We start from the raw sequence: 18,276 nt of genomic DNA, 5'->3' as shown, positions 1-18,276 counted from the left end.
AGGAGCCACACAGGTGATCTCAGAGGCTTGCTTTGTAAATATTTAATAATCTTATCAAATCTCAGGTGCACTCTGCCCAAGCTGGGTTCTCCCTCGCCAGCCACTCTCCCCTTTCCCTTTCTTCTTTGTACACTTGCTCATCACCTCCTGGACTCAGCATCCACCCCTGGGATAGGTGGCCCTTGCTTGCTTCAGAGAGACCAGGACAGGAGATGCTTAGGGCTCTGGAGGCAGCTGGGCCGGGGCAGCCGTGAGAACACTAGAGTGGGTATCCTGACCTCACAGCACTGACCAGCCAGCCATCATGGCCACAAGGACACTGAGAGTGGCCCCCAGAGCTGGAGAGAGAGCAGGGGCTGGCTGAGGAGGAGTGGGTGTGATTTCTATATTATAACATATCCATTCTGAGAAATAGGAAACACTGGTATACACTCCAGGGTACAGAGGGTTGGTGCAGCCTCGGCCCCAGCTCACAATTCCAATCTGCAACCAGCTGCGGTTGAATTCACACACAAGTGGGCCCCCGGAGTCGCCCTAGAAAGGAAGAGGGAGTTATTGTGAACTGGGAGTCCCAGGTCTGCTGCCTCCTACACCTGTCTCTCGGTGCAAGGGGGTGGCCGTGCAGGCCCTGCTGGAAGGGGCCAGTGTCCCCCTCTCACCCAGCCCCCCTACTGGCTGCAACACAGCCCAGAGCTGCAGGGAGGCCTGCTGCAGGCATGTGGCATTCATACATTGTCATGCATCGCCCTGCTCAGCTCAGGGCACGGCTGCAGGGCTCCTGCTAGTCAGTGAGAGGCCAGAGCGGGGTCCCCTGGGGTCCACAGGCACAGGGCACCCGTGACCTCTGTTTTACGGACCAGGAGGGGCACACCTCACACACGGTCTTAACGTTCAGGATGTCCCCAGCACACAGCATGTCGGGCATGATGTAGGACAGGTGTCCGTAGAGCAGGCGGCACCAGGGCTCCGGGATCAGCGGAAGCTGCACCTCCTGCAGCTCGTCTGAGGTCTCACCTGTGGGAGGAGGGCTCCCGTGAGGGGGCAGCGCCTGCCTCGGGTCGGGTGGGGGGATCCCTGCCCCACAATGGACACCAAGGGGACAGCCCATGGAGAGGAGCCCCACCACACGTAGGGAGGAGCCCTGACAACACATAGGGATGAGTCCCACCATACATAGGGAGGAGTCCTGACCACACATAGGGAGGAGCCCCACTGCACATGGTGAAGAGTCCCACCACACACAGGAAAGAGCCCTGAACACTCAGAGGGAGGAGCCCTACCAAATGAGGAGGAGCCCTAACCACACATAGGGAGGAGCCCCACCACACATAGGGAGGAGCTCCACCACAAACCGGAAGGAGCACTGACCACACATAGGGAGGAATCCCACCACACAGGTAGGAGTCCTGACCACACATAGGGAGGAGTCTCACCACACATAGAGAGGAACCCTGACCACTCAGAGGAAGGAGCCCCACCACACGTAGGGAGAAGCTTTGCCCACTCAGGGAGAAAACCTCACCACTTGTGGAGGGTAGGGGAGGAATCCTTGACCACAGACAGGGAGTAACTCCAATGACCCATGAATGAAGTCCCAACCACAGATGGGGAGGAGCCCAGGTCTCACTGGGGAGGATCCCCACCACATATTGAAGGAACACTAACCCTAAGCCTAACCCCTAGCCCTAACCCCAACCCTATGTTTGGTTTCCTGAATATTTATATCAAAAAGAAACAAGTATAAAAGTTAAAACAAATAAAAGATGTCAAAGTAAGAGAGTGTTCCATGAAGAGTCAAATCAGGACAGAACAGTCTAGGGAGTTGAAAGTCACATAGAGGCTTTGTTTGTTTGTTTTGTTGTTGTTATTGTTGTTTTGAGACAGGGTCTCACTCTGTCGCCCAGGCTGGAGTGCAGTGGTGCAATTTTGGCTCACTGTAACCTCCACCTCCCAAGTAGCAGAGACTACAGGTGTGTGCCACCATGCCTGGCTAATTTTTATATTTTTAGTAGAGATGGGGTTTCACCATGTTGGCCAGGCTGGTCTTGAACTCCTGACCTCAGGTGATCCACCTGCCTTGGCCTCTTAAAGTGGTGGGATTACAGGCATGAGCCACTGTGCTTGGTCGGTTTTTTGTTTGTTTTTTATTATTTTTTTAGATGGAGTTTCACTCTTATTGCCCAGGCTGGAGTGCAATGCAGTGGTGCTATCTTGGCTCACCGCAACCTCTGCCTCCCAGATTCAAATGATTCTCCTGCCTCAGCCTCCCAAGTAGCTGGGATTACAGGCGTGTGCCACCACACCTGGCTAATTTTGTATTTTTGGTAGAGACGGGGTTTCTCCATGTTGGTCAGGGTGGCCTCAAACTCCCGACCTCAGGTGATCCGCCCATCTCAGCCTCCCAAAATGTTGGGATTACAGGCGTGAGCCACAGCGCCCAGCTGGTTTTTGTTTTTTGTTTTTGTATGTATGTGTTCAAAGATTTGTTGGGTGTGGGAGAATGGGAGAAGAGGGAATATGTGTTGTTGTGGAATTGCATATCATGTAATATCATCCAAGTGATCCGAATAAATATGAGGGCTACTTTTCAGTTACGTTTGGTTTCCTGGCCTTGACTGGGGCACTGTAAACCAAGTCTTGTGGCCTGTGGTTCACGTATGCATCCTGGAACCCTGTGCTGCATTATGTATGGATGGCTTTTTTTACTAATTCAGCCAAGACAAGGCTACACATGTCTCATAGAAAGGGCATGGCTATTCCTAGTGTCCGTCTCAGGGTGTTAGGAAAATATAAAAGCTGGTCCTCATTAGAGAGGGTGAAGTCTACTGCTCCTGTGATCAAGGTTGGAGCTTTCCAATCTGTGGGCTGTTGTTCCTGAGGGCAACAGATTCTCTGCAAAGGCCTGGGAATCCATGGATATACTTACCATGACTTGTCTGTCAAAGATGCATGGTAAGAAGCTCCCTCAGAGGCCGGACGGCGCGGTGGCTCACACCTGAAATCTCAGCACTTTGGGAGGCCAAGGAGGTGGATCACCTGAGGCTGGGAGTTCGAGACCACCCTGACCAACATGGAGAAACCCCGTCTCTACTAAAATACAAAATTAGCCAGGTGTGGTGACACATGCCTGTCATCCCAGCTACTTGGGAGGCTGAGGCAGGAGAATCACTAGAACCCGGGAGGCGGAGGTTGTGGTGAGCTGGAGATCATGCCATTGCACTCCAGCCTGGGCAACAAGAGCGAAACTCTATCTCAAAAAAAAAAAAAAAAAAAAAAAAAAAAGAAGTTCCCTCAGAGGAGGAGAGGTGGAAGGCCAGATGGGGCAGGGTCACAGAAGCAGATATGTTGTCAGTGCTCTAGTTTCCCTGTTGGATTGGTGTCTATATTATTATAAGCAAGCAAACACTAAAAGAGCACCATGCAGGAACCAACGAAGAGTAAATTTTTTTTGATCTGAGAATTAGAATGAATCCAATTCTGTGCCCCAAACAAAGAGAGATGGACAGACACCAGACATATAAAATGGCATTCAGTGTCTCAGAAGGGAGAGAGGGCAGAGCTGAATTTGAGAAAGCTTTCCTGGAATGAGGGTACCTTGAAGCATGGATATGACCTGGGCCTACAGATCATAGGTCGACATGCAGGCACCATTTGCCTGCCCTGCTGCTATAGTTGGGATGTTTGTCCCCTCCAAATTCCATGTTAAAATTCAACTCCAAATGTTGGAGGTGGGCCTAATGGGAGGCATTTGGGTCCTGGGGAGTGCATCCCTCATGAATAGATTAGTGCTGTGGAGGTGGGGGGAGTGAGTTCTCATTCTATTAGCTTCCAACAGACAAAGCTGTTGTTAAAAGGAGCCTGGGAACTCTCCTCCCCTCTAGACATGTGGTCCCTTCCCCTTCTGCATGAGTGGAAGCAGCCTGAGGCCCTGAAGCAGACGCCAGCACCATGCTTCCTGTACAGCCTACAGAACCCTGCGACAAAAAAAACCTCTTTTCTAGAAACTACCCAGCCTCAGGTATTCCTTTACAGCAACACAAATGGACTAAGACACCTGCCTGCTCACATGCCCTGGCGGAGATGAGGAGGATGCAGACATTTGTGAGACAGAGCTGGAGAACGAGGGCTGTTCCTGGGAGGTGGGTGGGTGGTCCTGGTTTTGGGTGAACTGAATTTGGGCCTTGGGTTAACCCTTTCCTGGTTGTGGTTAAAAATGAAAGACTAGTGAAAAATGTGGTCAAGGATTACTGGATTTAAAGCAGCATTCATGCCAATATAATGTATAGAAGAAAAATACAGAACAAAAGTATAAGGGGTTAAAGAAGAAAATGGAGTTACGCTATTTAAAATGTTTGTACGCTGAGTAGTAAAATAGGAGTGCAGGGGAAATGAACTGCACTAGTGGGTCCCCTTCTCCGCCTTTCCCACATGGGTGCCCTCTGCCATATGTCTTGTGGTTCCTCTAGGTGTGGTGTTGCATTTCACCAATCCTTGGATCTGAATTTTGCCATAGACATGGTTTGGTCAACGGGATTTAAGCAGGGGCTTGGAAAAGTGCTTGTTTCTCACTCTCTTGAATTTTCACCATTGCCGAGGGGCACAGCCAGGCCAGCCTGCTGGATGGAGACAGTTGCATGGGGCAGAGTCCAGCCCCTCAGCTCAGGCTATCCCAGGCCAGCCAGCAGCCCGATGGGAGAAGCTCAGCCCAACCAGAAGAACCCACAGGTTACATCACCAACCCACAGCTGCCTGAGCTCAGTAAAGGCCCATTGCAGGGTGAATCAGGGCTGCTCACTCTTTATAATGCAGCATTCTTGTGGCAATAGATAAATGATACAGAAATGGCATCTAGGAATTAGAGGCTTCTCTAAAATATCAAAAACGTGGCCTTGGTTTTGGAAGCTGGTGGCTAGCAGCACTCACAGTAGGATCTGGAAAAATGAAGGGAAAACTGATATAGAAGGTTGGGAAGATGGTGGCTTGGGGGATGAAGTGGCATAAACTGTTGCTGACGGAGACATGGAAAGTACAAAATATGTTTAATGAACTTGAGAGATTTCACAAGATGACTTCCAGGCTGAATGACGAAAGCCAAGTGGCGGTTCTGGCTGAGGAAAAGGCATTACAGAAAAGAGAGGAACACGAAAGAGAAGACGCCAATTTTCAAACAACCGTAGAGGACACACAGTGAAGAAGGGGTGAACAAACTCCATAAGGGACCAAAAAGTAGACACTGTAGGCTCTGCAGGCCGTCTCAGCTCTGCAGCCACTGCTCCACTCTGCTGTTGTGGAATGGAAACAGCCAGAGACAATATGTAAATAAACGGGCATGTATGTGCTTGAAGAAAAATATAGGGACACTGAATTTTGAGTTTTAAATAATTTTTATGTTTTATGAAATATTCCTCTTTTGGGTTTTTTTTTCCCCCAACTATTTAAAAGTGTAGGCTGGGTGCACTGGCTCACCTGTAACCCCAGCACTTTGGGAGACTGAAGCAGGAGGATCACTTGAGCCCAGGAGTTTGAGACCAGCCTGGGCAGCATAGTGAGACCCCCGTCTCTACAAAAAATACAAAAATTAGCTGAGTATCGTGACACACGCCTATAGTCCCAGCTGCTCAGGAGGCTGAAGTGGGAGGATTGCCTGAGCCTGGGAGTTTGAGGCTGCAGTGAGCTATGGTCAATGCACTGCACTCTAGCCTGAGACTGTGTCTCAAAATATAAAATAATATTTTAAAAACAAAAGTGTAAAAACCATCCTAAGCTCACAGACAACACAGAACCAAGCAATGGAGTGGATCTGACTCCTCGTCTGTAGTTTACTGACCCCTGTAAGACAGGGGCTGCAGTTTTCTGGGTTGGAAAATTAAACTGAGTCTGTTCTCAAGTCTTTCTAGCTAGCAAAATATTCTGAAAATAAAATAAAGCCTAGGGACAAAGAGAAAATCAAGCAAGACATGGCTTGGAATAAAGAGCGGCTCAGGGTGTGGCTGTTGGCACCTGTGCTAAGGCATTCCGTGCTAAGTCCTGGGAAGAATTAAGAAAGTTCCCAGTAAACATCCTCTGCTGGATGACAGTGACTCTAAGTACCCTCGGGGTGCTGTCCCTCAACAGTCTAACACACCCCAAAAGGCGGCGATGACATTTAGGAAGTGTTACCTCAGAAAGAGTGGTGGCACATTGAGGATGTCAGGAGAAGATATAAGAATCTAAGATCTGTACTTGTAAAACTGTCACCAGTCTGAACTGGAGAACAGGATGTTCACAATGTCAAAAGGCCACTAAGCCAAGAAAGTCTGAGAAAGTTGCTCAAATGCAATATATATAAAAGACCTTTTAAAAACTTATTTTTCAGTTATATACCTTTTTTTTCTTTTTTCCTTGAGACAGGGTCCTGCTGTGGTTACATACCTTTTTTTCTTTGAGACAGGGTCTTGCTATGTTACAGGCTGGAATGCAGTGGTATGATTATGGCTCACTGCAGCCTGGACCTCCTGAGCGCAAACCATCCTCCTGCCTCAGCCTCCCAAGTAGCTGGGACTACAGGTATGCACCTCAATGCCTGCCTAATTATTTTATTTTATTTCCTTTTTTGTAGGGATGGGATCTTACTATGTTGTCCAGACTGGTCTCAAACTCCTGGCCTCAAGCAATCCTCCTACCTCAGCCTCACAAAGTGCTGGGATTACAGGCTTGAACCACTGCACCTGGCTCAGTTGCATACATCTAAACAGGGATATGTTTTATTAAAGCATTCAGGCAACACTGACTTCCTTAGGGCTGGCAGGAAAAGAAGCATAAAAATGCAAAACGTTGTTGGCTGAACCTGAATGTATCCGCGTTACCTCACATGGACCAGTTTGTGCTGCCAGAACACTTATTCCTTGGCATTAAAATGGAGCAGTAGAGCTGGGTGTGGTGGCTCATGCCTGTAATCCCAGCACTTTGGGAGGCCAAGGCAGGTGGATCACTTGAGCCCAGGAGTTTGAGACCTGGGCCTGGGCAACATAGTAAGGCCCTAACTCAATTTTTAAAAATAAAATAAAATAAAGAATTATATTTGGAAAAAGAAATACAGTCATTGCATGTATTTACAATTATCATAGACACACAAATTGGTGAAATACTACAAAGAAATAAGAGTTTTCACATTATAATGACCAAAACATCCATCTAACTTGCTCAAAGCAAACAAAACTTAAACCTGAGTATGTAAGTCCTATAGCTTAAGACATCCTGACATCATGACAAATAGACAGAATGAACACTTTTCAAAGCCTACTTAAGGAGTAGCCAAGGAGATGAATGCAAAAGAAAGGATGTCTCAGGGAACAGGACCAAGAGCCATGGAAAACAATGGATCATTCGAAACCTTAGCAGGCATTTTGCAGAAATGAGGGGGCTGACTCCAAACACAAGTGGAAATGCAAAGGCTCCAGAGTGCCCGTGCTGGCTCTGACTACTAGACTGCAATGCTCATCTGCAGCGGCAGTGCTCAGGAGAGGGCTGTGGACAGCACTGAAAGCCCACTGAGGGTCACACACGAAGTCACAGCAAACATGACACCGCCACCAGCTGGCTCAAACTTGGCCTTTTCCTCACACCATATACAAAAATTAATTTCAGATGGATCTTATGCCTAAATATAAAAATTAAATTCAAAACGGTTCTAGAATAAATGTTGAAAATTGTCTTTGTAAACTTACAATAGGCAAATCTTTATAAACAGAATATAAAAGACCCCCCATGTGTGAAACCAAAATATTAATATAAAAATAAATTGGACTTCATCAAAATTAAAAACTTTTTCCCATCAGAAGACATTGCCAAGAAAATTAAAAGCTGGCCAGGTGCAATGGCTCACGACTGTCATCCCAACACTTTGGGAGGCTGAGGTGGGAGGAACGTTTGAAGTCAGAAGTTTGAAACCAGCCTGGGGAACAGAGCAAGACCCCATCTCTAAAAAAGAAAAATAAAACAAAAAAAGAAAATTACAAACCAAGTCACAGTCTGGTAGAAAATATTTGCAATACACATCAAAATACATGTATCCAGAGTATATAAAGAACTCCTACAAGTCAGCAAACCTCAAGAAGGGGTCATGACACATGAATAGCATAACCGAAATGAAAAAGATGGCACTACCAAGTATTGGCAAAGAGGTGCAGCAACTAGCACTCTCCTACATTGCTCACAGGATTGAAAAATGGCATGACCACTTTAGCAACATGTTTGGCAGTTTCTAATAAAGTTGAATTTATCCCTACACCACAGCCAACAGCTTCTACCAAGCATAGACCCAAGATAAATAAGTACGTATATTCCCCAAATGACTTGCACAGTAATATCTGTTGCAGACTTAGTCACATGACCTAAACACTGATGGCAACCCAGATGTCTATTAGTAGGACTACGGAGAGAAGAAACTTTGCTGCATGCAAACACTGAAAGAAGACACAACAGAAAAAGAAGGGTGAGTTGCTGATGTGGAAACAACATGAATGAATCTCAAAAACAGTAGTCATCGAAAAAAGCTGGGCATAGAGGAATCCATGCTGTGTGATTTCATTAACGAAGTTTAAGAACAGGAAAAACTATTAAATGATGACAAAATTCAGAATATGGTTACCTTGGCAAGGGGGATTTGTCACCTGGGGAGACTGGAGGTTTCCTCTAGTGAGGAAATGTCCTTTATCTTGGAGGGTGGTAATGGTGATGCAACAGGACTATTCGTGTGTAAAAAGTATCCAGGCATGGTGGCGCACACCTGTAGTCCCAGCTCCTCTGAAGGCTGAAGCAGGAGGATCATTTGAGCCCAAGAGTTAGAGGCGGCAGTGAGCTATGACTGTGCCACTGCACTCCAGCCTGGGTGACAGAGGAAGACCCTGCCACTAAAAGAATAAAATAAGATTAAATAAATATATAAATAAAATGTTTGTCTACACTGAAATATTTATGGATGAAATATAGTGTCTGGAATTTGCTTTAAAAAGTCATTGTAACCTCCAATGTTACAGGAAATAAAATTTTAAAAAATGAAAAAAGAATATGTTAAAATAATTGAGCTGTAAACTTAATATTTGCGGATTTTACAGTTTGTAAACGATGTCTCAAATAAAAATGTAGAGTATAAAATAAAGGCATTCTCACATGAAAGATGAGAGTTTCCAATGAAAATTCTGTTATTGAAGCTTTAATAAAAACTTTTTTGGCTTGGTCTGGTGGCTCACACCTGTAACCCCAGCACTTTGAGAAGGGAGGATCCCTTGAGGCCAGCCTGGGCAGTAAAATGAGACCCTCATCTCTAATAAAGAAAATTACCTGGTGTGGTGGTGCATGCCTGTGGTCCCAGCTACTCAGGAGTCTGAGGAAGAAGGATCGCTGGAGCCCAGGATGTTGAGGCTGCAATAAGCTGTGTTCATATTACTGCACTCCAGTCTAGGCAACAGAGCAAGACCTTGTCTCAAAAAAAAAAGGTAAAAAACAAACAAACCCCTCTTTTATAACCAGAGTCTTGCTATGTTTCCCAGGCTTGTCTCAAACTCCTGGCCTTAAGCTGTCCTCCTGCCACGGACTCCCAAAGTGCTGGGATTGCAGGCATGAGCCACCACACCTGGACAGCACTTTTTAAAAATCAAGGCAAAATTTACATTACATAAAATTAAGCATTTTAAAGCAGACAATTCAGTGGCATTTAGTACATTCACAATGCCATATAACCATTACCACCATCTAATTCCAAAACATTTTCATCAAGCCAAAAGTCATCCCCAGACCCTGTCCTTGGTAGCCACCAATCTGTATTCCATCTGTATTATTTGCCTGTTCCAGATATTTCCTATACATTGAATCGCACAATATAGGACTTTCAGTGTCTGGCTTTTTCACTTAGCATTGTGTTTGTGAGGCCCGACAGCGTTGTAGCATGTATTCCATTTTATGCTTGAAATAATTTTCCATCCTATGTCTATGCCCCAGTTTGTTTCATTTTCCCACTGTGGGACATGTGGGCTGTTTCCACCTTTTGGCTACTGTGAATAGCGCTACTAAGAACACACATGTACATGTACTTGTTTGAACACTAGCTTTCAGTCCTTTGAGTACATACCTAGGAGTGGAGTTGTTATGCATGGTAATTGGGCCATAGGGTAATTCTATGTTTAACATTTTTTTTTTAGAGTTGGGGTCTTGCTATGCTGCCCAGGCTGATCTCAAACTCCTGGGTTCAAGCAATCCTCCTGCCTTGGCCTCCCAAAGTGCTGGGATTAAAGATGAGCATTGCACTCGGCCTGTTTAACTTTTTTTTTTTTTTTTTTTTTTTTGAGACGGAGTCTCGCTCTGTCATCCAGGCTGGAGTGCAGTGGCTGGATCTCAGCTCACTGCAAGCTCCGCCTCTCGGGTTTATGCCATTCTCCTGCCTCAGCCTCCCGAGTAGCTGGGACTACAGGCGCCCGCCACCTCGCCTGGCTAGTTTTTGTATTTTTTTAGTAGAGATGGGGTTTCACCGTGTTAGCCAGGATGGTCTCGATCTCCTGACCTCATGATCCGCCCGTCTCGGCCTCCCAAAGTGCTGGGATTACAGGCTTGAGCCACCGTGCCCGGCCCTGTTTAACTTTTTAAGGAACTTCTAAATTGTTTCTGCAGGGAGTATGTCATTTTTAATTCCCACCAGCAATGAACAAGGGCTCTGCTTTCTCCACACCCTTGCTAGAACCTATTTTCCATTTGTTTGATTACAGCCATTTTAGCAAGTGATGAATGGACGCTGGGGTTCTGACTTGTGTTTCCTAATGACTAATGACGTGGAGCATCCTTGCATGTGCTTGTGGACCATTTACATATTATCTTTGGAGAAATGTCAGTTCAAGTCTTCTGCCCATTTTTAAATTGGGTTGCTTGTCTTTTTGTTGAGTTATAGGAGTTCTTTATATATTCCGGATACTAGGCTTTTATCAATTCATAATTTGAAAATATTTTCTTCCATTCTTATCACTTTCTTGGTATTGTCTTTGACATACAAAAGTTTTTAATTTCAATGAAGCCCAATTTATCAATTTTTTTTTGAGACAATTTAGATCTGCCACCTAGGTTGGAGTGCAGTGGTGCAATTTTGGCTCATTGTAGCCTTGACCCACTGAGCTCAGGTAATCCTCCCGCCATAGCCTCTGAGTAGCTGGCACTACAGGCACTCACCACCACACCCAGCTAATTTTTTTTTTTTTTTTTTTCTGAGATGGAGTTTTGCTCTGTCGCCCACGCTGGAGTGCAGTGGTGCGTTCTCGGCTCACTGCAAACTCCGCTTCCCGGGTTCACGCCATTCTCCTGCCTCAGCCTCCCGAGTGGCTGGGACTACAGGCGCCCACCACCACGCCTGGCTAATTTTTTTTTTATTTTTAGTAGAGACAGGGTTTCACCATGTTAGCCAGGATGGTCTCGATCTCCTGATCTCGTGATCTGCCCACCTCGGCTTCCCAAAGTGCTGGGATTACAGGCTTGAGCCACCGCGCCCGACCCTTTTTTTTTTTTTGAGACAAAGTCTTGCTCTGTTGCCCAGGCTGGAGTGCAGTGGTGCAACTTTGGCTCACTGCAACCTCTGCCTCCCGGGTTCAAACGATTCTCCTGCCTCAGCCACCTGAGTACCTGGGATTACAGGTGCACACCACCATGCCCGGCTAATTTTTGTATTTCTTGTAGAGACTGAGTTTCACCATGTTGCCCTGGCTGGTCTCGAACTCCTGGGCTCAACTAATCCACCCACCTTGGCCTCCCAAACTGTTGGGATTATACACATGAGCCACTACACCTGGCCAATGTATTTTGATGCTCATGTTTTTGTTGTCTCTAAGAAACCATTGCTAACCACTGGTTTCTCTAAGAAACCAGTCCAAGGTCGTGATTTCTTGACCTATGTTTCTGTATTTGTTTCCTAGGGCTGCTGTCACGAAGTACCCCAAACTGGGCAGTTTCAAACGACAAAAAGTTTTGTCTCACAGCTCTGCAGACCAGAAGTCTGATGTTAAGGTGTCAGAAGGGCCAGGCTCCCTCTCAGGGGTCTCAGGGAGGATCCCTCTTTTCCTTTTCCTAGCTTCTTATGGTTGCCAGAAATCCTTGGCATTCCATGGCTGGCAGGTGCATGGCTCCAGTCTCTGCCTCTGTCATCACATGCACGCTCCATGCCTGTGTCCCTTCTCCTCTTCCTATATGTACATCAGTCATATTGGATAAGGCCCCACCCTAACATCCTCATCTTAACTTGATTACATTTGCAAATAGCCTATTTCTAAAATGTTCCATTTATGACTACTGGGGGTGTTAACTTCAATATGTCTTTTGGGGGAGATAATTCAACCAATGACAGTTTTATTCTAAAATTTTATACTTTGAGTTGATATACTTAGTCTTCAATAACTTCTGTGGTAAATTTTGTATATGGTATGAAGTAAGGGTCCAACTTCATTCTTTTGTATGTGAATGTCTAGTACAACTTGTTGAACAGACGGTTCCTTCTCCATGGAATGGACTTGGCACCTTCATTGAAAATGAATGGGCCAGTTATTCTGGACTCTCAATTCTATTCCATTGGTCTCTATATCTTTCCTTATGCCATAACCCATGATTTTGACTCTTGCAGCTTCATGGTATATTTTGAAATCAGGAAGTATGAGTCGTCCAACGTTGCTTTTTTTTTTCTTTTTTCCCTAAGATGGAGTCTCGCTCTTGTTGCCCAGGCTAGAGTGCAGTGGCACGATCTCGGCTCACTGCAACCTCTGCCTCCTTGGTTCAAGTGATTCTCCTGCCTCAACCTCCCAAGTAGCTGGGATTACAGGCGCCCACGACCACACCCAGCTAATTTTGTATTTTTAGTAGAGATGGGGTTTCACCATGTTGGCCAGGCTGGTTTCGAACTCCTGACCTCAGGTGATCTGCCCATCTCGGCCTCCCAAAGTGCTGGGATTACAGGCATGAGCTACTGCACTCGGCCAGGTTGTTCTTTTTTAAGATTGTTTTAGCTATTTGTGGCCTCTTCTAATTACATATAAATTTGAAGATTGACTTTCTTATTTCTGCAAAAAGGGGCATTGGTATCTTGATAAGGACGGTGTTTGTAGATCACTTTGGGTAATATTGTCATCTTAACAATATTAAGTCTCCCAATCCATGAACATCAGCTGTCTTTGCATTTATTTATGTTTTCAAAAATTTCTTTCTGCAACGTTCTGTAGTTTTCAATGTCATTTTGTAGTTTCCATTTTCTTAGATACATTTTTATCATAGATATGTTTTGGTTTGGGTGCCACTGCAGATGGAACAATTTTCTTATTTTCCTTTTTGAATTGTTCATTGAGGTTGTATAGAAGCACGACTTATTTTTTTGTGTGTTGATTTTGCACCGTGTCACTTGGCTGGATTTTACAAATTATCTGTAGTTTTATTTTGTTGTTACTGTTTGTTTTTAGGATTCATTGGGATTTTCATTGGGATTATATACAGGATCATGTCATCTGCAAACAGAGATAGTTTTACTTCTGCATTTCCAATTTGGATTTCTTTTATTTATTTTTCTCACCTAATTTGTCTGTCTAGAGCTTCTGGTATAATATGGAATACCAGTGGTGAAAGCAGGCATCTTAATTTTGTTCCTGATCTTGGAGGGAAAGCTTTCGGTCTTTAACCATTGTTATATTTCACCAGAATTAAATCAGTATGAATCTGACTGGATTGTGATAAACAAAGCAAGCCCTACAACCACTGTTTAGAAAACATCTTTTGAAATATAGTCTAAAAAATCAAGGAAAGAATGAAAATGGCATACCAAAAGTCACTTTGTTAACATAAAAAAAGGCATGGAAAAATGAATAGAGGAAAGAGATTATATAGATACATAGAAAACATTTAGCAAAATGGCAAATTTAAATCCACAAAATCAATAATTACATTATATGTGAAGAAGGACTAAATACTTCAACCAAAAGGCAGAGATTTCCAGGCTACATAAAAAAGGAAGACCCAACTGTATGCTTTCTACCAAAAGATACACTTTGGATTCGGAGGCATATATAGATTGAAAGTGAAAAGATGAAAAAAGATATCCATGCAAACAGTAATTGTAAGAGAGCCTAAGTGGCTAGATCAATATCAGACAAAACAAACTTTAAAACAAATGTAACTAGGGACAAAGAAAGACAGTTGATTAAATGATAACAGAATCAACACACCAAGTAGACATAATTATAAATATATATGCACCCAATCAATCAGAGCCTGAAAATATATGAAGCAAAACCTGACATAATTGAAAGGAGAAATAAACAATTCAGCAGTCATCGAGATTTTAATACTCTACTCTAAATAACTGCTTTTTTTTTTTTTTTTTTTTTTTTTTTAGACGGAGTCTTGCTCTGTCACTCTGGCTGGAGTGCAGTGGTGTAATCTTGGCTCACTGCAACCTCTGTCTCTTGGCTTCAAGTGATTCTCCTGTCTCAGCCTCCCAAGTAGCTGGGACTACAGGTGCATGCCACCACACCTAGCTAATTTTTTATATTTTTAGTAGAGATGGGGTTTCACTGTGTTAGCCAGAATGGTCTCAATCTCCTGACCTGGTGGAGTGCTGGGATTACAGGTGTGAGCCACTGTGCCCGGCCCAATAACTGCTTTTAAAAGACAGAACACCAATAAGGATATGGCAGACTTAAAAATGTTATCAGCCAACTGGACCTGTGACTTATAAAAATTTCCACACCAATGACAGCAAGACACATATTCTTTCCAAACACACATGGATCATTTACCAGGACGGACCATACTCTAGGCCATAGTACATGTCTCTGTAAGTTCAAAAAGTATAAAATTATAGCAAGTATTTTTTCTAAGCACAAGGAAATTAAAGTTAAAATTAAAATAGAAATTTTATTTGGAATTCACCAAATACTTATAATTAAGAAATTTTGAAGAAAAAATTATGAGGGAAATTAGATAATATCCTTAACTAAATGAAAACAAAAATATGGTATACCAAAATTTGTGGGAAGCGTTTAAAACAGTGCATAGAAGGAAATTTATAACTTTAAATGCTTATATTAGAAGAAGAAAGGTCACAAACCACTCTAAGCTTCCACCTTATGAAACTAGAAAAAGAACAATTAAATTCAAAGCAATCAGAAGAAAGAAAATAAGAAAGATGAGAATGGAAATCAATGAAAAAGAAAACAGAAAAGTAATACGGAAAATCAGTGACCAAAAATCAGTTCTTCAAGAAGACAACCAGAATTGATAAACCTTTAGCTATAATGACCAAGATAAAAATAGAAAAGATGCCAATTACCAAAATCAGGAAAGATGAAATATTACTACTATCCCTTTAGAAATTAAAATAAATGATGAGACTATTATAAACAACTGTGTGCTATCAAATTAGACACCTTAAGGCCGGGCGTGGTGGCTCACGCCTGTAATCCCAGCACTTTAGGAGGTTGAGGTGGGCAGATCACCTGAGGTCAGGAGTTCGAGACCAGCCTGGCCAACACGGTGAAACCCTGTCCCTACTTAAAAAAAAAAAAAAATTAGCAGGGCTTGGTGGTGGGTGCCTGTAATCCCAGCTACTCAGGCAGGAGAATCACTTGAACCTGGGAGGCGGGAGTTGCAGTTAGCTGAGATCACACTATTGCACTTGCCTGGGTGACAAGAGCAAAACTCTATCTCAAAAAAAAAAAAAAAAAAAAGTAGACACCTTAAACTAATTCAAGAAGAAATGGGAATCTGAATGCACCTGTACAAGAAAATGTAAAAATAATAGGACAATAATAAATACATAAAGTAAATAACAAATTAAATAAAATATCTTTCTGTAAAGAAAAGCCCAGGCCCAGGTGGCTTTGCTCATGAATTCTATCAAATCTTTAAGAAGAAAACAATACCAATACTATAAACACGAATATTATTCTGATACCAAAACCAGACAAAAACATCACAAGAAAAATTCAGCCAATATGTCTCATAAATATAGTTGCAAAAATCTTTAACAAAGTATTAACAAATTGATTCCAGCAACCTAGAAAGTATATTATACACAATGACCAAGAGGGATTAATCATAGGAATGCAAGGTGGGTTTAATATCCAAAATTGAATATAATATATCAATAACATAAAAATCAGGAGCCACAGGAACACATCGATAGATACAGAAAAAGCATTTCTTACTCCTATTCATAACAAAGATACTCAACAAACTAGGAACAAAAGAAGTCCTCCTCAATCTGTTAAAAGATATCTACAAAAAACCCCACAGCTCACATCATTCTTGATGCTGAAAGACTAAACATTTCCCCCACTAAGATGAAGAACAAGGCAAGGATACCCACTATTCCCAGTTGTATTGAACATTAGATTAGAGGCTGTAGCCAGTGTAATGAGGCAAGAGAGAGAAATGCTACCCATACTGGAAAGTAAGAAGCTGTCTTTGCTCACAAACAACATAATATATGAAAAAACTCACAGTGAATTACAAAAAATTTAAACTAGGTTTCTCAATATGAAATAAATAAAAATCAAGTATGCTTCAATATGCTAACAATGAACAATTAAAATGAAATTTGAGAAAATTGCATTCACAATAGATTCAAAAATCATAAACTATATACAATATACTATATATAGTAAACGTATGTGCAATAAAAGTATAAGTATATACAATATACTGCCTAAGGCCCATGAGCAAGAGCTAGTGAGAATTTCTTTGGGAATGCTCAAAAGCACTTCTAGGACAAAGGAATAGACATTTTTGAAAAGAAGACATACAAATGGCCAATAAGCATATGAACAAATGCTATTATCACTAATCATCAGAGAAATTCAAAACCACAGTGAGATGCCATCTCACACTAGTCAGAATGGTTATTATTAAAAAGTCAAAAAACAACAGAAATTGGTGAGGATGAAGAGAAAAGGGAAGGCTTATACACTCCTGGTGGAAATGAAAATTAGTACAAGACTAAAATGGCCAATTAGAAGCAGCTGTGGTCTGTGGCACTCACAGAGAGAAGTGAAAGTGGCAAGTGAATTCAGCATTTTCAACTGAAATATCCAGGTTCTCACACTGGGACTGACTAGACAAACAGCTCCCCCACGGAGAATGAAGAAAGGCAGGGTGGGGAGATGAAGAAAGGCAGGGTGGGGTGATATTTCAACTGAAATATCCAGGTTCTCACACTGGGACTGACTAGACAGACAGCTCCCCCCACGGAGAATGAAGAAAAGCAGGGTGGGGTGATGACCCAAAGGAATTCCCGCCCTCAAGCCAAAGGAAGTGGTGAAGTGATTGTGCGATACCACACTTCTACCATGAATCTTTGCAACCAGATCAGGCGATCCTCTCATAAGCCAATGTCACCAGGTCCTTGGGTCTCTACACAGAGCTGTGTGGAGTCTCCACAGAGCAGCCACTCAGGCACATACGGAGACCCAGGAGTTTTGTATACTCTGGCCCCAGGATTCCCAGCAAGGTGGGAAATCTGTCCCTACATAACCCTGGGGAGGGTTGTCCCTTGTGTGAAGGAACAGAATCAGGGACCCACTTATAGAAGCAGTCTGGCTGCTTCTTGGTAGTGCAGCTGTGCTGCATTGTCAAGGACCCTTTTTCATCCAGATTGTCTGGACTCTCCAGAGCCAGCAGGCTGGAAGAGATGAGTTGACTGAACTGCAGAGATGGCACTGCTCCTCTTCCTGGGGAACTGGTCCTTCTTAAGCAGATTCCAACCTATTGTGACCGGCAGGCTGGAATTCAAAGTCAGTGGTCTTAACTTGTGGGGTGCCATGGAAGTCGGGCTCGCAGAATGATGCTGCTTAGCTCCCTGGACCCAAGTAATGGTAAAGGGTTCAACAAGAAGAGCTGACTATCCCAAATATATATGCACCCAATACAGGAGCACCCAGATTCATAAAGCAAGTTATTAGAGACCTACAAAGAGACTCAGACTCTCACACAGTAATAGTGGGATACTTTAACACTCCACTGACAATATTAGACAGATCATCGAGACAGAAAATTAACAAAGATATTCAGGATCTGAACTCAGTTCTGGATCAAGTGGACCTAATAGATAATTACAGAACTCTCCACTCCAAAACAACAGAATATACATTCTTCTCATCACCACATGGCACTTACTCTAGAATTGATCATATAGCAAAAGTAAAAGACTCCTGAGCGAATGCAAAATAACTGAAAACATAATAAACAGTCCCTTAGACCACAGTGGAATCAAATTAGATGTCAAGA

At 43.4% G+C, this 18,276-nt stretch overlaps 1 protein-coding gene across 1 annotated transcript in view; it reads right to left on the bottom strand.

Annotated features, from left to right (window-relative positions):
• Positions 1-279: 279 nt before the first annotated feature.
• Positions 280-18,276, bottom strand: part of PRSS38 (serine protease 38) — a 30,167-nt gene continuing 12,170 nt past the window's right edge. Inside the window, exons 4-5 of the mRNA XM_010375706.2 lie at positions 872-1,014; positions 280-534 (exon numbers count right to left, since the gene is read on the bottom strand). Coding sequence (XP_010374008.1) covers positions 280-534; positions 872-1,014 — 398 coding nt within the window. The remainder of the gene's footprint in view (positions 535-871; positions 1,015-18,276) is intronic.

Source organism: Rhinopithecus roxellana, chromosome 8 (assembly GCF_007565055.1).
Source record: "Rhinopithecus roxellana isolate Shanxi Qingling chromosome 8, ASM756505v1, whole genome shotgun sequence".
Classification (NCBI taxonomy): domain Eukaryota; kingdom Metazoa; phylum Chordata; class Mammalia; order Primates; family Cercopithecidae; genus Rhinopithecus; species Rhinopithecus roxellana.
Note: the sequence above shows the minus strand (reverse complement) of the source record. Positions and strands in the feature narration are given on the sequence as shown.